General features: G+C 45.0%; 1 protein-coding gene across 1 annotated transcript in view; it reads right to left on the bottom strand.

Moving 5' to 3' along the window:
* EXO1 (exonuclease 1) overlaps window positions 1–27,145 on the bottom strand; it is a 36,010-nt gene that overhangs the window by 7,049 nt on the left and 1,816 nt on the right. Inside the window, exons 2-12 of the mRNA XM_040325014.1 lie at window positions 26,220–26,440; window positions 24,530–24,649; window positions 19,627–19,750; window positions 17,836–17,973; window positions 16,090–16,302; window positions 14,576–14,763; window positions 11,630–11,726; window positions 9,050–9,233; window positions 7,482–7,725; window positions 2,332–2,788; window positions 926–1,030 (exon numbers count right to left, since the gene is read on the bottom strand). Coding sequence (XP_040180948.1) covers window positions 926–1,030; window positions 2,332–2,788; window positions 7,482–7,725; window positions 9,050–9,233; window positions 11,630–11,726; window positions 14,576–14,763; window positions 16,090–16,302; window positions 17,836–17,973; window positions 19,627–19,750; window positions 24,530–24,649; window positions 26,220–26,380 — 2,031 coding nt within the window. The 5' untranslated portion in view covers window positions 26,381–26,440. The remainder of the gene's footprint in view (window positions 1–925; window positions 1,031–2,331; window positions 2,789–7,481; window positions 7,726–9,049; window positions 9,234–11,629; window positions 11,727–14,575; window positions 14,764–16,089; window positions 16,303–17,835; window positions 17,974–19,626; window positions 19,751–24,529; window positions 24,650–26,219; window positions 26,441–27,145) is intronic.

Below are 27,145 nucleotides of genomic sequence, written 5' to 3'. Positions count from 1 at the left end.
GGTGAACGTTTTTATCAAGCACGTCAATCATCTAGGCCAGGGGTGCCTAACCAATGGCCCGGGGGCCACATGTGGCCGGCGAAGCCCTCTGATGTGGCCCGCGGCCTCCTGCTCTAGGATGGCTGGTTTGCAAGCCCAGATCACGGATCGCTGATCCGTCATCCCAGAGCATCAGTGTTGTGAATGAAGCCGGCAGAAGAGAAAGCAAGCGGCTGTGAAGCAGAGCCGCATAAGACAATGCTTGCTGTATAGCATCAGCTCCTGTCACAGGCGGAGTGATACCAAATATGGGCAATATCTGTTCTGCAGTGGTTACTAGGCTGCTTTCAAACTGATCCACAGAGCACCGCCTACCTCCAATCCGATCCGCAAAAAAAACAGAAGGGGATTCATGCCCTTCCACCTGGGTGGATCGGATCGAAAGGCCTATAGAGTAGAGTGGGCTGTGTCCATGTCTGCTCTCCATATGCAGTGGACTCAGACCTGTCATCTGCCCACTCCACGCATTGTGGCCCGCGACCAGTTACCAAGTCTCTTAAGTGGCCCTTGCTCTTCAAAAAAGGTTGGGCATCCCTGATCTAGGCTAAGTCCCAGGTGACATTGCGCCGCTGCATAGGAACGCCTACTCCCGCGGGAGTGAGAACCCGGAAGCCGAGTGGAAAAGAACAATAATACGGTATGTACAGCGAAAAAAAATAACAAACAGCATACTGTACATGTCGGAAGTATGCTGAATATAATGGTATATACATGTTTTTAGGGTGAACCTCCGATTTACGTCAGTAACCTAGAAAAAACACGGACCGGGAAAGTCAGAGAAGTTAAATGTGCATACATATTGTAGGTTGGGGACTCTACATATTAAAGCAAGAGATTCAAATAAGACACTTAGATGCAAGAACATTATGTCCGGTAAGGGATTTACCTTCGTTTTTGGAACAGGCCTCCTCTCTGGATATGTCGTCTGGTGTGAAGGAGAATCTTTTAGGCTGAATTCAGGAGGAGAAGACTCCAGAGTCTTGTCCATGTCCTGACAAAAAGCAAAGTTGTCATGAATACCAGAGAAATAGAGGTACCCCAAGTCTCGGAAAAAAACGTTGTACTGCTATAGTCTTGTCAAACCACTTTCCAAAACTTTACTGCAAGGTAAAGACATTAATTTTGGAAGCAAAAACAGAATATCCCAATGCCAATACAGGTTCTTCTACATGAAACACCACATGCAAGTCATTTAATATAAGTGCAACTTAGTACAGTAGGTACAGCAAGCCCAAGCTGCGATGATGATGCCATGGCCCGGGGTGAATGTCCATGACAGCCTGGGCTCAGGGAAGTGAATCTAACCAGGAGACTGAAGCCATCTAGTTGAAGAAATTTCTGCAGGGCACAGCTTGGATTAAAAGTGCATATTGCAGCAAAAAGATGATTTTTTTTATTACTTTTAGTGGGCCACTTTTTTTCTTTTTGCCCCCCAGATTCCTATTGTGTTATGTCAGCTACGAAAGTAAACAAACTATTTTTTTGCTGAAAAATAAAATTATAATAGATATATAAAACATATAGACAGACGATTACCAAAAGTATTGGGACACCGGCCTTTACACGCACATAAACTTTAATGGCGTCTTAGTCTGTAGGGTTTAATATTGAGTTGACCCGCCCTTGGCAGCTATAACAGCTTCAACTCTTCTGGGAAGGCTCCACAAGGTTTAGGAGTGTGTCTATGGGAATGTTTGACAATTCTTCCAGAAGTACACTTGTGAGGTCAGGCACTGATGTTGGATGCGAGGGCCTGGCTCACAGTCTCAGCTCTAATTCATCCCAAAGGTGTTCTATCGGGTTGAGGTCAGGACTCTGTACAGGACAGTCAAGTTTCTCCACCCCAAACTCGCTCATCCATGTCTTTATGGACCTTGCTTTGTGCACTGGTGTGCAGTCATCTGGAGCAGAAAGAGGCCGCCCCCAAACTGTTCCCATAAAGTTGGGAGCATGAAATTGTCCAAAATGTCTTGGTATGCTGACGCCTTAAAGGTTCCCTTCACTGGAACTAAGGGGCCAAGTCAGGACTCTGGCTGTCTTTTTTCCCTGAACTCAGAGTTGATTTCCGGAATTAGAAACAGCGACAGTGAGCAGGCAAGTGTGCTGTGGAGGTGCGTTTGGGTACCTCTAAAATAAACGGCACTGAACGGTTTGAATGCCTACACTTACTGCTTGCAGTATAAGTGACCAATGTGTGGTTCTGCTCTACAAATCTAAATATAAAAAAAAAAAAAAAAGTGATAATGTTGCCATCAACACCACATTTACGCACAAACATTTTTTTTATCTTACCTCTGAGCTGGAGTCCTCCATCTCCACCACGGAGATTTTCTTCTTCTGAGTGATGGCACATTGGGGTTGGTCCCCGTTGGAGTTTACAGTCTGATCCAGCTGAAGATGATCCGAGTCGGACTCTACACTGCTCTTAGTCCTCTGAAACCTTCTAAGAGACAGAAGGGCGGAACTTGGAGTCTGGGGCTTGGGACTCCCTTTGGCCAAACTTCCTGACCAACTAAAGCAGTTTCTTGGATTCCGAAGCGGAGAATCGGCATTGGATTTCACGTCACAATCATCAGAAGTAGGAGATGGGGTCAGCTCTCTTTTACACAGTTTGTCGCTTTCGTCAGTTGTTTCCGTTGCCTGGTTGTCCTCACAAGTTCCCGAAACGTTGGGTGTTGTGTAGTCTGTTGGCTTGGAAACGTCTATAGAGGAGGAGGTGGTTGCCAGCTCAGATTGGTCGCAAAAAAACCTAAGAAAAAATGAAAGCGTTAACAGGGTTCGTTCGACAAAATCCATGCGCCATGTCGCAATTGCAACTAGAATTAGCGACCTGGGGAAGGAAGCATAGGCCTGCAGAAGGCCGCAAAGCTGTGGCCTCAATTAACGGCCGGTGCGTACAGTGACACAGGATACCCCATCCTGTGTCTCTGTGCGCCCCCACCTCCCCCGCCGCGAAATCGCGTCGGGCCGCACTGGCTGGTAATTGAGGTCGCGGCTTTTCGGCCTTCTGCAGGCCTATGCTTCCTTCTGTGATCTGGCGCCATCTTGTGGTGGCCGTTGGTAGGACATACAACCAGCAATGCTAATGGAGCTTCCCCTGTGTTTTCACTGCCATCTCCTTCCCTCTAATTAGAACCCCCAAACATTATATATATTTTTTATTCTAACACCTTAGAGCAGGGGTCTCCAAACTTTTTAAACCGAGGGTCAGTTTTGTGTCCTTAAGACTTTAGGAGGGCCGAATTGTGGCCAGCGGAGATGTGCCCCATATCAGTTGGAGGAATAGTGCCCCAAGGGCCGGATAAAAACTAGTAAAGGGCCACATCTGGACCTCGGGCCGCAGTTTGGAGACCCCTGCCCTAGAGAATAAAATGGTGGTCGTTGCAATACTTTCTGCCACACTATATTTGCGCAGAGGTCTTACAAAATATTTAAAAAAAATAAGACAACGGAAAAGTTAGCCCTATTTTTTTTATATTGTGAAAGATAATGTTACGCCAAGTAAATTGATACCCAACATGTCACACTTCAAAATTGCGTGGAATGGCGACAAACTTTTACCCTTTAAAATCTCCATAGGCGATGTTTAAAAAAAAATTCTACAGGTTACATGTTTTGAGTTACAGAGGAGGTCTAGGACTAGAATTATTTCTCTTGCTCTACCAATCGCGGCAATACCTCACATGTGTGGTTTGAACACCGCTTTTATATGCGGGCGCAACTCACGTATGTGTAAACTTCTGCGCCAGAGCTCAGCGGGACGGGGAGCGTTTCTGACTCCTAACTTTTTTAGCTGGCTCCTAGATTCCAAGCAAATTTGTCAAACCCTGGGTTAACACACAAAGAACAAAATACTCCGAACCATGAGATTTTCTTATTTGCTCCCTTTTGGTCTCAAGAAAAGAGAAGTATGGTCAAAGCTTTTGTGGTCATACTTCTCATTTGGGTTACAGGAGTGCACTTATTTTTCACACTCCTTTGACGAAACTTCACAGACCAGCTCCTGTCTCTGAGAGGATGCCAACAATACTGTCGGGATCTACCCAGACTTCCAACTCAGCCTCTGTCCGATGCTCCAGTGAGAGCTAGAAGGGCAGAGCATAGAGCAGTTATTGACAGTCACGGCTCTCTGCTCTGAGCAGACCCAAGAACTGAGCGATCAACGTCGCATGGGCTTAGCACCCGTGGGGGACATCTTGCAGAATCAGATTGATGCTGCAGCAGGCAAGTACGTATGAGTTTTTTTTCCCCCACTCCTGAATTTTTCCTTTTTTATAGCAGTGGTCATCAACCCTGTCCTCAGGGCCCACTAACAGGCCAGGTTTTATGTATTACCTTGGGGAGAAGCAGACTAGAATACTGCAATCACTGAGCAGCAAATGATATTACCTGTGATGTATTTCAGTTATCTTGCAAACCTGGCCTGTTAGTGGGCCCATGGTGCAGAAGACAAACTTAACCTTTAATGTTAATCCCTACACTGGCTTCCTATCACCCAGCGAATTAAATTCAAAATACTAACCACAACCTACAAAGCCATCCACAACTCTGCCCCAAGCTACATCACCAATCTTGTCTCTAAACATATCCCAAACCGTCCTCTCCGCTCTTCTCAAGACCTCCTACTGTCAAGCTCTCTTGTCTCTTCCTCACACGCTCGTCTCCAGGATTTCTCCAGAGCCTCTCCCATTCCCTGAAACTCACTACCTCAACTTGTCCGGCTATCCCCTACTCTTGCTACCTTCAGGCGATCCCTGAAAACTCACCAGGGAAGCCTATCACGTCTCCAACTAATCTTTTACCACTTCCATCAGCTCATTCACCACAGTTACAACCTTTTGTACCACCTGACCCACCCTATTAGATTGTAAGCTCTTCTCAGCAGGGCCCTCTTAATCCTTTTGTATTTTATTGTATTGTAACTGTTTTGTCTCCCTTTATATTGTAAAGTGCTGCGTAAACTGTTGGCGCTATATAAATCCTGTATAATAATAATAATAATAATGGATGCGCTGTGGCGAGGAGTTGTGTATTTTTTATGTAGCACACAGCAAAAAAAAAAAAAAAAAAAAACAGCATTTGGGTGTGAACAAAGCATAAGACAGTTGTCGATGTGTCCTAGTGTGGAGTCTGTGACTGAACCCTAAAGATTTACAGTGCCTTGAAAAAGTATTCATACCCCTTGAAATTTTCCCTATTTTGTCATGTTACAACCAAACATGTAAATTTATTTTATTGGGATTTTATGTGAGAGAGCAACACAAAGTGGCACATAATTGTGAAGTGGAAGGAAAATAAATGGTTTTCAACATTTAACAAATAAATATGTGAAAAGTGTGGGGGGTACATTTGTATGGCGCCCCCCGGAGTCAATGCTTTGCAGAACCCCCTTTCTCTGCAATTTCAGCTGCAAGTCTTTTGGGGATGTGTCTTCCAGCTTTGCACATCTAGAGAGGGACGTTTTTGCTCATTCTTGTTTGGATGGAGAGCGTCTGAACAGCAATTTTCAAGTCTTGCCACAGATTCTCAATTGGATTTAGGTCTGGACTGTGACTGGGCCATTCTAACACATGAATATGCTTTGATGTAAACCATTCCATTGTAGCTCTGGCTGTAGGTTTAGGGTCGTTGTCCTGCTGGAAGGTGAACCTCTGCCCCAGTCAAGATTTTTGTAGACCAACAGTTTTTCTTCCAAGATTGTCCTGTATTTGGCTCCAACCATCTTCCCATCAACTCTGACCAGCTTCCCTGTCCCTGCTGAAGAAAATCATCCCCACAACATGATGCTGCCACCACCATGTTTCACAGTGGGGATGGTTTGTTCAGGGTGATGTGCAGTGTAAGTTTTCCACCACACATAGCGTTTTGCTTTTAGGCCAAAAAGTTCAATTTTGACCAGAGCACCTTCCTCCACGTGTTTGCCGTGTCCCCCACATGGCTTCTCGCAAACTGGACTTATAGCTTTCTTTCAACAATGTTTTTCTTCTTGTCGCTCTTCCATAAAGGGCAGATTTATGGAGAACACCACTAATAGTTGTCCTGTGGACAGATTCTCCCACCTGAGCTGTGGATCTCTGCAGCTTCTCCAGTTATCATGGGCTTCTTAGCTGCTTCTCTGAATAATGCTCCTTGCCCAGCCTGTCAGTTTAGATGGGCGGCCATGTCTTGGTATTTTTTTCTTTTAATAACCTAACCCGGCTTTAAACTTCTCCACAACTTTATCCCTGACCCGTCTGGTGTGTTCCTTGGCCTTTCTGATGCTGTTTGTTCCCCAAGGTTCTTTAACAAACCTCTGAGGGCTTCACAGAACAGCTGCATTTATACTGAGATTAAATTACACACAGTTGGAATCTATTTACTAATTAGGTGACTTCTGAAGGCAATTGGTTCCACTTGATTTTAGTTCGGGGTACCAGAGTAAAGGGGGCTGAATAAATGAACAAATGCATATCACACTTTTCAGACACTTGTAAAAAGTGTTGAAAACCATTTATGTTCCTTTCACTTCACAATTATGTGCCACTTTGTGTTGGTCTATCACATGAAATCCCAATAAAATACATTTACATTTCTGGCTGCAACATGAAAAAAAAAAAAAAAAAAAATGTGGAAAGTTTCAAGGGGTATAAATACCGTATTTATCAGCGTATACCGTGCACTTTTTTTCCCTGAAAATTAGGGCAAAATCGTGGGTGCGCGATATACGCCGAGTTTGAATACTGCGCCGGCAGGCTCGGCTCCTCTCGCGCTCTCACGTCCTGGACATACAGCCAAGCCTGCCCGACTATACACGAGTGTACTGCTCTCGGTATATGCCGGCGCAGTATTCAAACTTGGCGCGGGAAAGCGAGGATCGAGCGGGGAGGACGCCGGATCCGCCGAAGAGGACACCCGAAGCAGCAGAGGGACGCCGGACCCGACGAGGCCGCCGCGCAAGACACCAAAACTGTAAGTACTAAAATCTTTTTTTACAGGAATGTCGGGTCCACTTTAGGGGTGCGCGCTATACGCCAGAGCGCGCAATACCCCAATAAATACGGTACTTTTTCAAGGTATTTGAGGACTGAGGACAGCCATTCTGAGCTTGTTTTCTAATGCTTCAGGGCTCAGTTTCTGATTTCATAAGGGGAATCAAAAAAAAATTAAAAAATAAAAAAAGCTAAAAAAGAGGGTTTTAGCCAACCTTGGAGCGGTTATTTCCAGATCCCACCTTCACAAACTTTCAGAAATGCCTACTGGTGAAATCTGGTATTGCACATGGGCCCTACAATGATTTTATGTTGCAACCGCAGTATGGCCTTATATCAGTTTATCAAGAAGGACCTCTTTATGATGGGGCTGGAAACCCCTTTTAAGACAAACCAACTGCTATTAGATCTTAGATTTCCACCCCAGTGAACTAAGAGAGGTCATGACATCTAAAAAAAAAAAAAGTGACGCACCTGCTGCGGGTTCCAGTGACAGACACTGAACCACTTTGTTCATTTCTCCTTTGCAACAAGGTGGCAAATTTATTCCTCACTTTGGGCTGTAGATCGGTAGTATTGGCCCGGTCATCTAGTGGTTGTAGAACATTTGATTGCGGAGAAGCCTTCAGTTTCGTTGAATGGTCTTCACTTTCTTTCTTGGGTTTCTTATTCTGAGAGAAAGAATATTGACTGAGGAGGTCGCCTTCCGAAACCCCACCTGGAAAAGTAATAAAAAAAAAAAAAAAAAAAAAAAAAAGCACTTGACTTTAGTCAATGACGTTACCTACTTGAAGTTCCACCACTTCGCTTGAGACTTTCAGTGGTACGATAACGTTCTCACCTAGGCTTGGTGTACAGAATATAACATGTCTACACAGAACTAATGAATACTAAGATTTTTATAATCCTAAGTTTCCTTAACCACTTCAATACTGGGCACTTTTACCCCCCTTCCTGCCCAGACCAATATTCAGCTTTCAGTGCTGTTTCAGTTTGAATGACAATTGCGCGGTCATGCAACACTGTACTCATGACATTTTTACAATCGTATTTCACGCAAATAGAGCTTTCTGTTGCTGGTACCGTAGTTAAAGAGGAGGTTCGGTTTAAAAAAATAAAAAAAAAGTCAGCAGCTACCAAGACTGTAGCTGATGACTTAATAAGGACACTTACCTGTCCAGGATGCCTGCGATGACGGCAGCCGAAGCCGAGCAATCGCTCGGGTCTCGGCTGTCCCGCCGCCATCCTCGGTAAAGGAATCGGGAAGTGTTGCGCCTTCACCGCCCGATTCCCTACTGCACATGCGCGAGCTGCATGGCGCTACGTGAATAGCGATGTCTCCTGGGACACACACAAGGTCCCAGAAGACACCGCTCTCCCAATCCCCAGGAGGCAGCGCGAGCAGGAGAAGAAAAAAAAGACAGACCGCGGTTCAGGAAGCGGGAGAATAGGACGATCTGCCTAACAGGCACTTCAGGTATGTATAAAAAAAAAAAAAAAGTTTTTGCAGCAGTTTTGATTTTTTTTTTTCAGGGTGGAGCTCTACTTTAATCACCACTGGTTTTTACATTTTTTGCTAAACAAAAAAAGAATACAAATTTTGTAAAAAAAAAAAAAAAAAAAAAAAAGGGTGGAGAAGTTTTTTGGTTTGTTATTTTTTGTTTACAAATAAGTCATTTTTCTTCTTCACTGATGCGCACAGGGGAGGAGGCACCGATGGCCACCGGGGAGGGGGGGGGAGGAGGCACCGATGGCCACCGGGAAGAGGCGGCACCAGGTGCTGCGATTGGATACAGCTGATCACATGGTAAAGGGCCACTGTGATTGGCTCTTTACCTCGATTTGTGATCTCAGCTGTGCCCCATCGTTCAGATATCCCCACTGAAAGTCAATGACATCATATGACGTCCTTGGGCTGGAAGTGGTTAAGCTTTAAATATTTAGGGGAAAAAACTTTTCTGAGTACAAACTGGATGCTGGTATATGACAAATAAATAAAAGAGCTGCTACAGCTCATGGATGATTTAAACATTTTCACACACCTTCAAGAGGTCTCTTCACTGATTGCTTGTTACTTGGGATTATTAACCCTCGCCGACTCGCCTTTTCTTCTGCCTTTGTCTTCTCCTCGGATTTTATATTTGTGAGGGGACTAAAGTTTCCCTGCCAGATGCTGCCAGAATCAGAGATTTTGATGTTCCAGCTATGGCTCTTCAGCTTTGTCAGCTAGACATAAAAAACAAAACAAACAAAAAAAAGAATTATAAAAACACAGCCACAAAACCCACATGGACAACACCACTCTAACGTTCCAGCTGCAAAGATGAGGGCATTTTGTAGCAATTGCAATGTTTCACTTCTACACCTCGACCTGTAGAAGAGACCATGGTTCCTCTGAACACATGATCAATGCCTTCCCTACTGACAGTACGGTGATCTGCCTTGTTTACATAGACAAATCGATGGTCTAACGCTCTGCTTAATGATCGACAGGTGAGCAACTTGCATAGCGCTACAAATGCGAACTAAATCACCTCAAGGCGCTGTATCCAATGTCGTCGTCCAGCCACGCTTCAGAATAGATGGGTCTTACATTTTTTTCTGAAGGCCCGATGGTTTACTTCCATCCGAATGTCTGTAGGTAGAGCGTTCCATAGCCGTGGTCCTTGGACTGCGAATCTTCGCTCTCCTTTATATTTGTAGCGGCACTTGGGGATGTGGAGGAGGTTCTGATTAGTTGATCGGAGGGCCCGATTTGGGGTGTAGTGTTTTATTTTCTCACATCAGTATTGTGGCACGGGTCCTTGCGTACATTTGTGGGTGAGGCAGAGGGTCTTGAATGTCACCCGATCCTTTATGACCAGCCAGTAGAGGGTCCTCAAGACTGGGGAGATTGGTTCCCACGTTTTTTTTACCTGTTACCAGTCTGGCTGCAGTGCTCTGAACAACTTGTAGACGAGACATCTAATATTTCGGTAGTCCTAGGTAGAGGGAGTTTGCGTAGTTGAGTCGGGAATTGATTAGTGTTCCAACTACTACTGCTGTGTCCTCTCCTGGGATGAAGGGGATGAGTCTATGCAACAAATGAAGAAGGTGGTGAGATCCGCTGACTACTGATTCTATTGGTGCGTCCATCGTCATGTCTGAGTCAAAGATGACTCCAAGGCTTTTTACTTTAGTGCTTGGTGTGATGGTTTGTCCAAAGATGGGTGGGAGGAGTCAATGTCGTTTTAGATTTTGTCTTCCGGTTTGCGTGGAGAAAGAAGTTTTGTTTTGGATCCATTGAGTTTGAGGGAGCTCTCCGTCCTCCAATTATCTATCAATGTCAGGCATTTTTCTAATCCGTGATATTGGTCTTTTTTGTTGGCGATACGAAGATAAAGTTGAGTGTCATCCGCGTAGGAGTGGTAGAGTAGGTCCTGTTTGCTGATGATTTTGAGGAGTGGGCGGAGGTAGATGTTGAAGAGAACGGGCGACAGGGGTGATCCTTAAGGGACTCAGCATGTGACATTCCACAATACCCGCAGATCAGACATCTAGGACTAAAGGGTACCGTATTTTCCGGCGTATAAGATGACCTTTTACCCATAAAAAAAAAAAAAGCCAAAAAGCAGGGGTCGTCTTATACAACGGGTCAGCCTCTTAGATGCCCGATGGATGTGCAGTAATACATTGCGGAGGGGCGTGGTCTGGCCGAAATCTAATATGGCCGCTTAATCCCAGAGCTCTGCTCCTCCACAGAGCTACACAAAGCCATCCAGCTGCCCACCCAAGCTCCTCTCCCCTAAAACAGGGGATATGGACACCGCTCATCCACCGCGGCGGCTCCCGATCATCATGAACAAGCAGGCTCCTGGATTATTATATGCAGCCCCCATAGCTTCCGGCCCAAAATGACGCCGATCGGGACAGAGACATCCCGCCGCCGAGCTCACTGCCTGGGTTTGCCCCACATGATGATCAGATATCTGACATGGAGTAGACAGAGCAGCAACAACCTCATCTGGACTCCTCTCCCTCTGATAGAGGTAAGAGGTCTGCCATGTCACCTGCACACTCTCCCACAAAGCCTCCCTCTGTGAAGAGACAGCATGGTGCTGAGCCTTGTAGTCCCACAGCTAAAGTTGCTTTTACCCAGCCTCTAGGCAACGTTTACAACCACAAGGAAGGAAGAAATATGAAGCCTCGGAAGGGGGGGGGGGGGGGGGGAGTCATATGTGAGCACAGGCAAAAACTCTTAAACTGTAAAATTAGGGGGTCGTCTTATACGCCTGGTCGCCTTATACACTGGAAAATACAATACCCATAGGAATTAGCAGGAACAAAGATGGTCTCTGGACAGCCGTACTCTGAACAAATTGTAGCCTTTCATTGAAAGAAGGACAGCACTACAAGTCACAGCAAAATAAAACCTGACCTGACGCGTTTCGCACTGAAACTAGTGCTTAGTCATAGGAATTACTGGATCTGGTCATGCATGTGCAGCGGAAAGATGGTCAATAAAAAAAATAAAGCGCATTACCATCGCCTATAAAAGCTGTGAATGCTTGGCAGAGTTGGATGCTATTTTTCTATAAAAAATAAAATAATTCATACTAAAAGACCAAACAACATGAACTCACCTGGGGAATATCAGGATTGTAGTCATCTATTTTCTTTTTGGTGTTCACGTCCACATTGCCCAATGCGATCTGACAAGCCATCGCGTCTCCCATGTTTCTGTCATATTGTTAAGGAAAATGGAGTGAAGAGAGGAGATGTATATTCTAGATCAGGGGTGTCAAACTTAATTTCATCATGGGCCGCATCAGCATTGATTGTCCTCAAAAGGGCCGGTTGTATTTATAAGATTAGATGTCCAGCGCATCCCCTCCCCTTACATTAGATGTCAAGAGCCCCCCCACCATCAGAAGTTAAGTCCCCCACTCTCCCTTACATCACAGTGTTCCCCCTTTCCTTATGCTGCTGCTGGGAAGAAGCTGGATGCATTGCTTGAAAGCAAGTGTCTGGAGTAGGACCAGAGGAGGGCTGGAGCTCTTCTGCAGCTGCAGGAGAGGTTCGAGGGCCACATGAAATGGCGTGGAGGGCCAGATTCGGCCCACGGGCCTTGTGTTTGACACCTGTGCTCTATATAGAATAGTGTTCTGCTCAGTCATCAGACATGTCCTAGAAAAAAAAGTGAGGGCAAAAAAATAAATAAAAAAAAAATAAAAAAATAAGTTGTTGGACGAGTTTGACCCACTTCAGAAAGATTTTAATTATTTTTTTAATTAATTTTTTGTATAGAACTTAATTTGTCCCCAAGCAATGTTTGAATCCACTTACTGTTGACTGACTCACTACATCTGCTGGAAGTCTATAAATCTTTTCCAAACATTTACTACACATTCGGTAAAAAAAAAAACTTGGAGAATGCGGGCATCGATCCCGCTACCTCTCACATGCTAAGCGAGCGCTCTACCATTTGAGCTAATCCCCCTTCGTAACGTACAAATTGGATACAGATCTGCTGGTCCTGGGCATGCATTCTTCTCAGTCTCTATTAGAGGACATGAAATCTAAAAATGTGACTCGGCTTTACGTTTACGTAACAGTGCTGTACATTTCAAGAAAATCTTTCATCTAAAAATAAGTGGATATGGAATTTGTTACATAGTAACATAATAGGCGAGTTTGAAAAAAGACACAAGTCCAACCTGTGTGTGTGATTATATGTCAGTATTACATTGTATATCCCTGTATGTTGCGGTCGTTCAGGTGCATATCTAAGACTACTTTCACACCGAGGCGCTTTAGCGCTAAAATAGCCCCTGCAAAGTGCCCTGAAAGAGCCTCTCCTTTCATTCCAGTGTGCTGGCAGGACGGTAAAAAAAAAAGAAGTCCTGCTAGCGGCTTCTTTGAGGCGCTGTTGGAGCTGTGTATACATCGCTCCTACAGCGCCTCTGCTTACAGAAATCAATGGGCAGCGCTGCCTAACAGCTGGCAAAGCAGCAGTGCTTTGCAGGCGGTTTTAACCCTTTTTCTGCCGAATAGCGCCACAAAAACGATAGTAAAGCGCCGCTAAAAAAACATCGCTTTACCGCCGACGCCTTATTGTGAAAGTAGCCTTATAGTTTCTTGAAACCATTGATGCCCCCCCCCCCTGCTGAGACCTCTTTTCTTCAAAATTTTAATGAGTGGCCACGCGTCTTGTTAAACTTCCTTCTGCAAAAAAGTTTTATCCCTATTGTGGGGTCACCAGTACGGTATTTATAAATTTAAATCATATCCCCTCTCAAGCGTCTCTTCTCCAGAGAGAATGAGTTCAGTGCTCGCAACCTTTCCTCATAACTAATATCCTCCAGACCCTTTATTAGCTTTGTTGCCCTTCTTTGTACTCGCTCCATTTCCAGTACATCCTACCTGAGGACTGGTGCCCAGAACTGGACAGCATACTCCAGGTGCGGCCGGGCGCTTATATACAATGATGTTTGGGGGTTCTAATTAGAGGGAGGGAGATGGCAGTGAAAAATTACATATTAGAACTGCTGTTTTACTTGTAATGCCAACGGCCACCACCAGATGGCGCAGGTCACAGAAGGAAGCTTGGCACTTCACAAGGCCGCGGCCTCAATTACTGGCCGATCGCGCAGCGGGGAGGTGGGGGGGCACCGCGATCAGCAGGCCCGCGTAGGCCGGTAACTGAGGCCGCGGTTTCAATTACCGGCGGACGCCAGGTCACAATTTCTTGTCGCAAATGCGACCTGGCGCCCGGATTTTGTCGAGCCCTGCATTACAGATTATGTCTTGTTGACCTTTTCAATCAATCATTGGGTTTCAGTTCTTTTAATTACGGTGGCTCAGCGAGGGTATTACCACAGCATCCAATTATGTACAGCTTCCTTATGTCCCCCTCCCACCAGCATTGCACAGAGAATCACAGAGACCCTGTGATGAAGCTACTGGGTCTAAAATATGTCATGCAATAAAAGTGGGAAGAACCAGGGTTGGCAAAATATATCTGAATTAAATTTCATCATTGCAGGCTTCATGTTTTCCACGTCTGGTTTCTTTTACCCCGTTTTGTCTGGATGTAGATACCGTAATTATCGGGGTATTGCGCGTACCCCCAACCTAGAAGGGAAATTTTAGAAAAAAAAATAAAAAATACTTACAGTTTGAATGCCCCTCGGTGTCTTGCCCGGGTCAATCAGCAGCCTTGTCCGGTCCTGCGTCCGTCTGCGGCCTCGGTGGTGTCCTCCCTCTCTCTCAGTCGAATCCCTGCTTCCCGCGCTGAGTTTGAACTGCGCCGCTGACATATACCGAGCGCAGTACACTCGGGCACGTTCAGCCATGCTCGGCTTCTCACGCATAAAGGCTAGAAGGCGTCACAGAGCGTGACCGCGAGCGAAGCCGAGCCTGGCCGAATGTACTGCGCTCGGTATATGTCGGCGGCGCAGTTTAAACTCAGCGCGGGTATCGGCGTATATCGCGCACCCACGATTTTGCCCTGATTTTAAAGGGAAAAAAAGTGCGCGGTATACGCCGATAAATACGGTACATTTGAAACATTCAACAGAAAAGGATACGGTCCAGCATAACTTAATTCTTTAGGGTCAATGCCGTCTTCATAAGGGTTAAGAGGGATTAATTTTCTTTTCAGTGGGTCAAAGACCAGCTGGTACAGAAATGTATTATTGGCACGGATAAATCCATCTATGTATCCATCAGGAACAGTAATATTGGATTTCAAATACTGTCCCATTTTCTTGATAACCTGAAAGAGAAAAGCATGTTGGGTTCTTAGGGTGAGAAACTACAAATCCCAGAATTCCTGAAACTGGCAAAGAAATTTGTCTCTGTTTACAAGTTTAGGAAATCCCTGTGTCACCTCAATTGCTGGCATAAAACTTTAAAGGGGATTCCAAATGCTTTTTTATCCCCTTTTAAACAAACATGTTATACTTACTCTACTTGCCCTGTGTAAGGATTTTTATTAGGAATAAGTGATTAAAAAAAAATATATAATTATGAGGAAGAGTAAAAAAAATCAATTTGAAAAAAAAAAAAAAAAAAAAAAAAAAAAAAAAGCGCCCCCATCCCTATGCGCTCATGCGCAGAAGCAAACGCATATGCAAGGTCACGCGCACACACACACGTAAACTGTGTTCACACCAAACATGGAAGGTATCTCCGTGAATGTTATAGCAAGAGGAACAATTCTAGCACCAGACCTCCCGTGTAAAGCCGTGTACACATGACACACAGAATTCACATACACACACTGAGAAGGTACTGGAGAGGCGGGGCAGTTATAATCTTGGGATTTTTAGACCAAAAGGACGTCGGTAAGGGACATTTCAGGGACAAATGTAAAAAAACAAACTGATTTTTACATACTGTCCCTGGTATTACTGAGGCTGGAAACCCTGATGGGGCCCCCTAGTGTCATGGGGCCCTTGGGCAGTGCCCGAGTGAACAAATGGTCAGTCCGCCCCTGTACACGCATACACCCGTATATACTCAAGTATAAGCCGAGGCACCTAATGTTGCCACACAAAACTGGGAAAATATATTGACTCGAGTATAAGCCTAGGGTGGGAAAATGCAGCAGCTACTGGGTAAACAATGCTCATCTGCAGTCTCACTGTGCCCATCTGCAGCCGTACCTGTCTCCCGCTGTGTAATGCAGTTTATTCGGACGTCCATTGAAGCAAAGCCCTGCCTCCTTCTCGTCCGTCCATGATAGAGGAACACTGATACGATGCTGGGAAACTATCAGTGTTCCGCCTATCACAGACGAGGAGGAGGCGGGTCTTTGTTACAATAGACGGGAGAAAAGAATGCATTACACAGCGGGAGACACACTGTTTTAGTAATGAAGGGTACAGCTCACTTGAGTATAAGCTAAGGGGGAGTTTTTCAGCCTAAAAAAAATAAAAATAAAAAAATAAAAGGGGGGGGGGCTGAAAAACTCAGCTTATACTAGAGTATATACAGTAAATAAAAAAAACAACAGAGATAGAGAGAACATACAAAAGCACTAGGCATTCCATTTAAAATGACGAGACATTCCAAAGATCACTCCAATCGGAACATTTACCTGGATAATATCTGGATTATTTGCAATTTTCAGAACTTTGCTGGCTTTAGCTAAACCCACACCATGGATGGAAGGCAAATAGTCACATCCGGACAGGATACACATATAGCGGAATTTCTCTTCTGTGAACACATCCCCCAGATGTTTACACTTTCCAAACCGATCCTGATCTATTTCCAAACCGTTTCCAAATTGGTCCATTTTGAGAATCACCTAAAAAAATAAAAAATAAAATTCCAATAGGCTTTGTTCAGCAATAAATAAATAAAATAAAAAGTGTTTAAAGGGCACCTGCACCCTACATACAGATCAATCAGTTTTTATACACAACGTACAGGTATGTCCCAATTCTTTCCTCTCAAAGTGAAACTAAAGTCTTTTTTTTTTTCATTCTTTAAAAATAACAAACATGTTAGACTTACCTACTCTGTGTAATGGTTTTGCACAGAGAAGCCCAAAATCTTCCTCTTCTCTGGTCCATCCCAAGCACTCCTTGCCCCTCTCTCCTGTCGAGTGCCCCCACAGCAAGCAGCTTGCTATGGGGGCAACTGAGACGAGGTGCCGTGTGTCCATTGGACATTGAGCCGCGGTTCGGCCCCATCCCGCCTCCTCTCTCCCCTGATTGGCTGACTTTGACAGCAGCGGGAGTCAATGGCACCGCTGCTATGTCTCAGCCAAATCAGGAGAAAGAGTCCCAGATGGCCGAGGCACTCACACAAGTGGCTGGTGTTGGGAAGAGCCGAGACAGTGTCATGTGGTCTCACTGTGTTTGTAATGGGATGTTGAGTGCAGGATAAGGGCTGCCTGTATATGGCCGAGTGTCCGCTACTTCTCAGTGTGCCCCCCCCCCCCCCCCAGACCAGACTTTCCATTTGCAATCGGGATACCGTGGAGGATTTCTTGCTGTATCTGGGGGGGTCCCAAGGATACGGAGAAACGTTAGACCCTGCAGAGGGCTAAATCTTTTGGCGTATATGACCTTGCTCTTTAAGGGGTCCACCAGTTCGGGTAAGGGTCCCCACGTATCGAGTAGGGTTTTTTCGACTCAAGAAATCCCCCCCCTCTTTTCTTCTCTTTCTTGGTGAAGGAATCTGGATTTTATCACCTTATTGGAATTATCACTTTCCATACTATTGTTTTCTGTTATGTGGACTTAATTGTTTTTATAAAATGTTTTTCATTTTTATTAATGAAGAAGCTCTTCATGTAGACCTCCCCATGTAGACCTCCCCATGTAGACCTCCCCATGTAGACCTCCCCATGTAGACCTCCCCATGTAGACCTCCCCATGTAGACCTCCCCATGTAGACCTCCCCATGTAGACCTCCCCATGTAGACCTCCCCATGTAGACCTCCCCATGTAGACCTCCCCATGTAGACCTCCCCATGTAGACCTCCCCATGTAGACCTCCCCATGTAGACCTCCCCATGTAGACCTCCCCATGTAGACCTCCCCATGTAGACCTCCTAGTTTTCACTTATTGTCTATTCAGAATTTTTGCACTTCATTAGTACTGTACTTGTGTGTCCATTTGTGATCACTCATGTTATTTGAGCGCAACTTATTTTTACATAAACTTGCCTGAGCCCAATAGCAGCTGCGTTGCTCTCTCTTTCCCCTTCCTCATTGGATTCAGTGAGAGCAGCAGGAGCCACTGTCAAAGCCAGGGATGAGGGAGCGAGCTGCACTGTGTGTGTCAATAGATCCTTTACAATTACTTTAAAATCAACAAAACAGCTTCTTACCTTCTTACAGCCAAAAGCAAGAAGGTCAGAATCTTCTGTAATGATTGCCTGGGCAAAACCATGTTTGTTCAAGTACGCCAGCTGAGAATCCGCCTCATACGGGGCAACTATACAATTAACACCTTCAGAACGCGCAGCCTGTAACAGAGAAGACATGGGGATGAAAACTTTGCAATGGAAGATCAGAACAAGCTGCCAAGTATAAAAGGCCTCCCTATACCAAAAGGGGGTTAAAATGAAAACAAGTCAGTCAATTTATAAAAAAATTAAAAATAAATTGTCACCACAGTGCCAGGCAGTACAGCCAGGGCTAAAAGTAAAGTGGTTTCCCTTGCCCGCTAGTTTGTGGGTTGGACAATGAAGGCACAGCAGCACTACATTCATTACACTCTGCAGGTCCACACCTTTCTCTATCAGGGTGCTGTGCAAAAGACTAACATCAATACAGGCTCTGGTTACTTATGCTTGCTGTAGGTAAAATACACTTGGATCCCTTTCACACTGGAGGAATTTTTCAGGCTCAATAGCGCTAAAAATAGAGCCTGTAAAAAGCCACATCTGCAATCCCAGTGTGAAAGCCCAAGTGCTTTCACCCCGGGAGCGCTGCGCTGGCAGGACATAAAAAAAGTACTGCAAGCAGCTTCTTTGAGGCGCTTTAGAAGCGGTGTAGCGGCCCTGCCAATTGAAATCAATGGGCAGCGCCAAAGTGCCCACAAAGCGCATCGGCAGCAGCGCTATGCGGGCGCTTTTAACCCCTTTTCCGGCTGCTAGCGGGGGGTTAAAAGCACCCCACTAGCGCCCGAAAAACAATGGTAAAGCGCTGCTAAAGCTGGCGGCGCTTTACCACCGATGCTCAGACGCTGGCAGTGTGAAAGGGCTCTTTACTATTTTTAAAAGGAATTCACAAATTACAATAAGATTTTGGACTACCTTTAGCTTTGCAGTAAGCCAGGGTTCGACAAAATCCAGGTGCCAGGTCGCAATTGCGACTAGAATTGGCAACGGTGAAGGAAGCATAGGCCTGCAGAAGGCCCGACGCGATCGCACTACAGGATACCCCATGAAGTCCTCTCAGATTGTGCCCGCGCGTGGCGGTGTGATCACCGGCTGTGTCCACTGGGCACAGCCGATGACTGATCACTGTACCGGCCTGATGCCAATACCATGTGACTGCAGGAACCAATTACAGTAGGTCACATGTTAGCTGTAAACAATGGATATCTTCCTTTCAAGCCATCCATTGTATACAATTGTGTTGCTAGCTGTGATTGGTCAGTGTGATCACATGGCACAGACTGGGCCAATCACAGCCCATTAGCTCTGACCAATTACAGTTAAATCACAACAAAACAGACTAAATGCATTGATTTCATTCAGTAAAGTACTTCCATATAGCAACGTAACGCACTCCTATATAAAAACAATGTGTTAAAAAAAAACAAAAAAAAAAAAACCCAACATACTGTACATGTCGGCAGTATGCTGAATTGAATGGTAAATACTTGTTTTTAGGGTGAACCTCCACTTTAAATACCACAAAAAGAAAGCTCTATTTGTGTGATAAAAACCTAATTTGTGTACAGTGTTGTATGACCGCGTAATAGTCAAAGTGTGACAGCGCTGAAAGCTGAAAATTGGCCTGGGCAGGAAGGGAGTAAAAGTGCACGGTACTGAAGTGGTTAAACACAGATATATGTAATGACCGATTTAAGAAGTGAAAGAGAACTTTGTTTTCCCGGCAGGTGAATAGAGTCGGATGCACAACCGCAGATGTGAACTCGCTAGACTTACTTTTATAACTTGATGAGCCATTTCAGAGGTGATGTTAACGGAGCGTGTAAAGCAATCTCTGGCTTCGGACAGCTTGCCTTCTCTCAGCAGCTGCTTCCCCTTCTGTAAATTTGTCTGGCGCTTCCTGCAAAACACGACGATTATTTTACTGCATCACCAACACAAACCAAAACTTTAAATTTGTGATATTCCTTCAATCCAAATACTGAAAGTGGTTGTAAAGCCTTAGGGTTCATCACCTAATGCATTCATTCTATGCATTAGGGTGAAAAAAACCTTCTGTGGTGCAGGTGTCCCCCCATTCACTCTCCTTATACCTACCTGAGCCCGATCCAGCGATGTGCATGAGAGCAGCGTCTCTCCCAGCTCTGTCCCGCCCCAAGACATGGTGCTGCCTGGGACCAAGAATGAAATGTGCATTCAGCAAATATATGTATGAAAACGAAGTACGCATATGTATAACAACTTATTATACATATGTGTACTTAGTTTTCATACATATATTTGCTGTTTGCACACGTTTGGACTGGTGAGTGTGCACCTAGGTCCACAGGCTGCACATATTTTTTGTTTTTGGATACACATATATGTCCCATTTTTATTAATACATTTCTCACAGCGCTGCATCTTTTTTCCTTATTTTTTTTGTTTGCAATATCTCCGATTGTTGATGCCGACATCCACTTTACTATACAGTAATGCAATTTGGCACAGTGGCGACAATGGGAGCAGTGGCGACAATTAAAGGGCACAGTGGCGACAATTAAAGGGCACAGTGGCGACAATTAAAGGGCACAGTGGCGACAATTAAAGGGCACAGTGGCTGCGTTTGATGGCATGGCACAGTGGTGACAATTGATGGGCACAGTGGTGACAATTGATGGCACAGTGGTGACAATTGATGGCATGGCACAGTGGCTGCGTTTGATGGCATGGCACAGTGGTGACAATTGATGGGCTCAGTGACTGCATATGATGGGCACAGTGAGGCTGCAATAGTTTTTTTTGTTTGCGTCCCCGTCCCCCCCAAAACATTTTGAGCACCAGTCGCAGGCCACTGGACAGTACCATGAGCAGGAAGTAAGAGCTGCCCAGGCCCCAGCACATGCCACTGAACTGTAAGTTTAGTTAGTTACCTTTTCTTTAAGAGTCACTGTCTGAGAGGCTGGCCGCTGGCTCACACCGTCAGTCAGACAGTCTGGTCGGTGGTGTCCGGTCCACAGCAGTCAGCGCTGCACAGGCAGCTCTCTCTCCTCCTTGTCCTCACTTCCCTCACGCGTCACTGCCGCAGGAGTCAGGACTCGAGATGGAGGATGGATCATCCGACCAGGGAAGAGGTGGGGTCGTGCGGAGCAATTTGGCGGAGGCTGAGTGGCGCTGTGAATGCTGGGGCGGTCGCGGCCTCCTCCTTGGCTCCTCCTCCTGATGTCATCACTCGAGTCACCGAGTCTTTCTGGTTGCTAGGCGCCGGTCACCGCGGCGAGCGCTCGTATTATTATATTATATGCATTATATTCTGCCCGCCGGATTGCAGCTCTCTCCAATATGCCGCCTGGTACCATTGGGCCCCATGGTAGGGCCGGCTCTGGTCCCGCCTCACTGGCCATTGGCTTCCACGAGGAGACTAGAAAGCAGGAGGCTGAGCCGCCCTGTCTGTCAATGGACACAGACAAGGTGGCTCGGGAGCGAGCCAGCACGAGGGCCCCCATAGGCAGCAGCTTCCTATGAGGGGCATCTGCGGAAGAGGAGGAGCCAGGAGCAACGGTGGGGGACCCCAGAGAAAGAGGATCTGGGCTGCTCTGTGCAAAATCATTACACAGAGCAGGCAAGTACAATATATGTTTTTTATTTAAAAAAGGGGGAAACAAAAAAAAGCAAAACTTTAAAAAAAAAAAAAAAAAAGGGACGTACATTCTGACTACAAAGTGGAATCTGACCAACAAGTTTCAGATCTCTGCAACTATTTATTGTGGCATTTACTAGGGTTGCACAGATACCATTTTTGTTTACTGGCGAGTACTGGTACCGATATTTAGGTCAAGTACTGGCCGATACCGAGTACCAATATCTTTCTGGTGCGATTTGGGTGCCCCCATAGAGAGCTGCTGGCTGAGGGGGCACGCGATATGAGAGAGGGGCCAGGAGAAGCAAAGAGGGACCCTCTGTCAGAGGCTTCATACCACGATCGGAGTTGCGGTGTCAAACTGCCAACCTCCGATCGTCACGCTGCACGCCCCCCCTCTGTTATCCTTTCACGTCATGTGACGTCCAATCAGGATAACGAAACCACTTTCAAGCCGTCATTTTGCCATACAATGGGCAGCAAGTGGTTAAGCAGATTGGATTGAGATCTAACCAATGGTAAGAAAATACTGTATTCATTTTGGAACATATATCATTTGGCACATTTGGTTTGGGGTATTTTTTGTGTGAATTTGGGTTATTTATTATTATATCCAATCAGATATGAATAAATTAGGGCATTAGATTATAGCTTTAGATCCCTTTCACACTGGGGTGCTTTTTCGGCGTTTTAGCGCTACAAATAGTGCCTGTAAAGCATCTCTCATGCTACCCCAGTGTGAAAGTCCAAGTGTTTTCACACTGGGGCGATGCGCTTGAACGAAAAAAAAAGTCCTGCAAGCAGCATCTTAGGGGCGGTGCGGCAGTGGCGTATATACCGCTGCCGCACTGCCCCTGCCATTGAAATCAATACGCAGCATGCCTTTTTTGGGGTTAAAAGTGCCCTGCCTAGCGCGCTGGTAAAGCTTTGTTAAAACTAAGACTCGGGCAGTATGAGTGTGAAAGTAGCCCAACATGTACAACACGTCATACGTGTTGCACTTTAACTTTATTTAAAAATATTTTTTTTATTTACACATCTCAGAAGGTTCCATTTTAGCTGTGGGCATGTCCTGTCTTCATTTCCAGGATTTCCGTGCAGTTGGCTACCCAGCATGCACCTCTCTATCTCACGCACGTGCAGTTTTGCTGTGGCGTGGCTCTCATTTTTCCTGACTGCAAATAACGCGACATTTCGGCAGTAGGCGATTCTCAAGGACTCCTGGGATACATGACTGTGCAATCCCAGGAACCCTTGTGAATCGCCTAGGCGGGGACGGCAGGAAGTACAGGAGAAATAACACTATTAACCACTTGAGATCCGCGCTATAGACGAAATACGTCCGCAGCGCGGCTCTCAAGTGCCAAGTGGCCGTTTAAAAACGGCCTTTATGTGCATTACCCGCGCGCGCCACTGGGTGGCGCGCGGCGGGTAAAAACTGTCCCGACGCATCGCCGAAGACCCGATGCGTGTACCTGGCGGCCGCGATGTCCGCCGGGTACACGCGATCGTCGGTGACACGGTAGGTGACAGCAGGAACGTGGAGCTCTGTGTGTAAACACAGAGCTCCACGTGCTGTGAGAGGAGAGGAGACCGATCCGTGTCTCTTGTACATAGAGACACAGCATCAGTCCCCTCCCCCAGTCACCCCCCTCCCCCCACACAGTTATAACACACCCAGGCTACACAGTTAACCCCTTCCTCACCCCCTAGTGTTAACCCCTTCACTGCCAGTCACATTTATACAGTAATTAGTGCATTTTTATATCACTGATCGCCGTATAAATGTGAATGGCGCCAAATTTGTGTCAAAAGTGTCCGATACGTCCGCCGCAATATCCCAGTCCCAATAAAAATCGCAGATCGCCGCCATTACTAGTAAAAAAAAAAATAATAAAAAAAATCATAATTCTGTTCCCCATTTTGTAGGCGCTATAACTTTTGCGCAAACCAGTCGCTTATTGTGATTTTTTTTTTTTTTTTACAAAAATACGTCGAAAAATACGTATCGGCCTTAACTGAGAAAAAAAATAGTTTTTTAAAAAAAAATTGGGATATTTATTATAGCAACAAGTAAAAAAAATATATATTTTTTTTAAATTGTTGCTCTTTTTTTGTTTATAGCGCAAAAAATAAAAACCGCAGAGGTGATCAAATACCACCAAAAGAAAGCTCTATTTGTGGGGAAAAAAGGACGCCAATTTTGTTTGGGAGCCACGTCGCACGACCGCGCAATTGTCAGTTAAAGCGACGCAGTGCCGGACGCTGAGATTTCGCCTGGGAACGAAGGGGGTTTATGTGCCCAGTAAGCAAGTGGTTAAAAAGGTATTTCCAATTAGAAAAAAATAAATAAATTAGCATTAGGAAAAGGATGAGCTAAGAGGATACCATAGAGAGAAAGTGCAGAAAATGCGTGAAACTCTGCTTTAAGCCCAATGAAAAGCACTATGATACAATAGTTACCTGGAAAATAACTAAATAAAGCAGGCCGTACACGGTCGAATTTCAAACGAATTTTCGTTTCAAAATCAGAAAGTTTTTTTTGTGATCCTCTGATGCCACCATTGATTTTTGAAATTCGGCCGACAAAATATTCATGTTGCTGGGAATATTCGTTTCTTGCACATGCGCGTTTTTTTTTCTATTACATTTCTCGCACGATTCTCCCATCATTGATCAGAAAAAATTTCCAACATGTCGGATTTCTCAAATTTGTTTGACGCACAAAAAGTGTATAGCTGACTGCGCAGGCGCCGTATAGTCCAGACTCGCAGGTCGGCTATTTACGGAAAACTGGTGACGCGCTTTATGTGCCATTGGAAGCTTTTCACCAGACGTCAATCATCTAAGCTCTCAATAGGAACGCCCAGTCCCGAGGGAATCCGAGGGGAAAATAGCAATTAAACGGTATTTACGGCGAAAAAAATAAATAGCAGCATACTGTACATGTCGTTAGTATGCTGATGTAATGTTATATAATTGTTTTAGGGTGAACCTCCACTTTAAAATGACAACTTTATAAGGAATAATAACAAATGTGAACATTGTGTGCCGACTTACTCTCGTCTTGCTTTTTCCACATCTTTCTTCGAAGGTAAAGTACATCCATCAAACACCAGTATGGGCTTCACACCGTGTGACAAAAGCATGTGCACAAACTTCATGCAATAGGTCACATACCTGTAACGAAAGCGGCATCACTGATTGTAATGAATATTGAATGCAGAATATTTAAAAACACACTGAATACAAAAAAAAAAAAAAAAACACAAACACACACACACACACACACACAGGAAAGGAAAATCCACAGCAGTTTCCAACTATCAATTCTCTAACACAGGTAAACTAATAAATGCCAACAGCAGATGAATTTGGGGTGTGCCCGAGGGCTGTAGGGAAGGAGGAGGGTGTGCCCGAAGATTGTAGGGAAGGGAAGGTGGGAGGACCAGAATAGTCCTCAGCCTTATTCCGTTTGGTTGGCTCTGCTGTGTGAACCGTCGTAGCTGTACGTCGTCACTTTAAGCGAGCTAGCAGGCACATGCTGCATCGCGGGGGTGCCGATGCTCATGACCGGTGGTTCCGATGACCGCCGGCGCGAGCGTTCTCCGTGCACAAGAGGCAGAACAGGGACGCGTGTGTGTGTGTAAACACACACACATCCCTTTTCTGTGAGCTGAGGAAAGACAATATCTAGGAACCACGATCTTCAATTTCCTCTAGGCAAGTCCCATCCCCTGTCCATTTTAGAACACACATTAGGGAACACAATTAACCCCTTGATCGTCCTCTAGCGTTAACCCCTTTCCTGCCAGTGACATTTTTGCAGTAATAAGTGTACTTTTATAGCACTGATCGCTGTATAAATGACAATGGTCCCAAAAATGTGTCAAAGGTGTCGGATGTGTCTGCCATGTCACAGTCCCGATAAAAATCGCAGATCGCCGCCATTACTAGTAGAAAAAAATATATATAATAATAAAAAAAAAAAAAAAAATGCTATAAATCTATCCCCTATTTTGTAGACACTACAACTTTTGCGCAAACCAATCAATATATGCTTATTGCTATTTTTATTACAAAAAATATGTAGAAGAATACGTATCGGCCTAAACTGAGAAAAAATTCACTTTTAAAAAATAAATAAAAATTGGGGATATTTATTATAGCAAAACAGGTAAAAACAGTGTTTTTTTTAAATTTACGCTTTTTGTTTATAGTGCAAAAAAATAAAAAATAAATTGCAGACAATCAAATACCACCAAAAGAAAGCTCTATTTGTGAAAAAAAAAAAAAAAAAAAAAGGAACGTCAATTTTGTTTGGGTACAACGTCGCACGACCGCGCAATTGTCAATTAAAGCGACACTGTGTCGAATCGCAAAAAATGGCCTGGTCATTGAGCAGCCAAATCTTCCGGGGCTGAAGTGGTTAAGTAACACCCGCAGGTCTTGTCTCTCCTCCAGCCTGTGATTGGACAGGAAAAGGAGAAGCAGCACACTAATGAGCGAATTTCTGCAAATCCCTATTAAGCATTGCAACACAACCGATGGGCTCCTTTTGCCGTGTCTTCCATTGTTGGAGCTCTTCTACAAGGTTTTGCGAGATATGGATATCAGGTCAAACGTAGGTACTTGCGCTGCTTGCATTAAAAATACATTTAAAAAAAGTCTTGATAAATCAAGATTTGCATTCTTCTCTTTTATATCAATCTAGAGTTCAGTTTTAACCAAAGGCAGAACATAAACTTACTGGTCAGTTGGTTCTCCTTTAGCCAGCTTGTCCGCACAGGCAAATGCTCCTTTGTGGAGCCAGCAGTAGGTGTCCACCGCCACAGTCTGCCCCTTGTACTGATTCACATGGATGGGTTCTGATGCCTCTTTAAGGAACTGTAGAAGACCCTGAATACCCATTATGGCAGAGGAACGCTGAATCAAGACCAATCTGTGGTGAAGGAATCCTCCAGAGTAAACCTACATGAGATAAAGATGTACGAGATATGAGTAGGGTTGTCCCGATGCCACTTTTTTTAAGACCGAGTGCAAGAACTACGGTAATACTTTTTATAATCTCATACGACAGTGGCACTAAAGCTGCACGATTAATCGTGGAGAGAATTGCGATCTCGATTCTCCCCGCCTGCGATCATCCCGCGGGATGACCCGCGATTCTTATGTGTCACCGCCATTCCATGTAACCAGCGTGGAACGCAAATGCCGCCGATATCGGAACAGACGTCAGCAGCCTGGGCTTCTCTCACAGTTCAATACAACGCTAGTGTGTATCCATGCGCCACCCAGTGGTTGCCGGCGGTACTGCTTCTGATGTATAAAAAAAGGACCAGTGATATGTCTATATTGTTAAAGACCATATAACTCCTATGAAAAAAGTTTGATTCCGCTTTTTTCAAAGGAGTTATATGGTCTTTAACATTATAGACATATGACTGGTCTGTTTTTTATATATTCGTATTTTCAAATAAATCACAGGTTTATTTATTTGGGGGGGGTTCTGGCAATCAGTTTTTGAGAATCGTGATCTTTAGTCTAAGCAAAAAAATCGCGATTGTCATTTTGACCAGAATCGTGCAGCCCTAAGTGGCACGTGTCGGTATTCTTTTTTTACAATGTTTTATTTATTTTTTAAAGGGGGGGGGGGGGAGTGTCGGTGTTTTTTTT

The sequence above is a fragment of the Rana temporaria genome, chromosome 9 (assembly GCF_905171775.1).
Source record: "Rana temporaria chromosome 9, aRanTem1.1, whole genome shotgun sequence".
In the NCBI taxonomy this organism is placed as follows: Eukaryota; Metazoa; Chordata; class Amphibia; order Anura; family Ranidae; genus Rana; species Rana temporaria.
The sequence above is the reverse complement of the archived record's forward strand: the minus strand, read 5'-3'. Positions and strand labels throughout refer to the sequence as shown.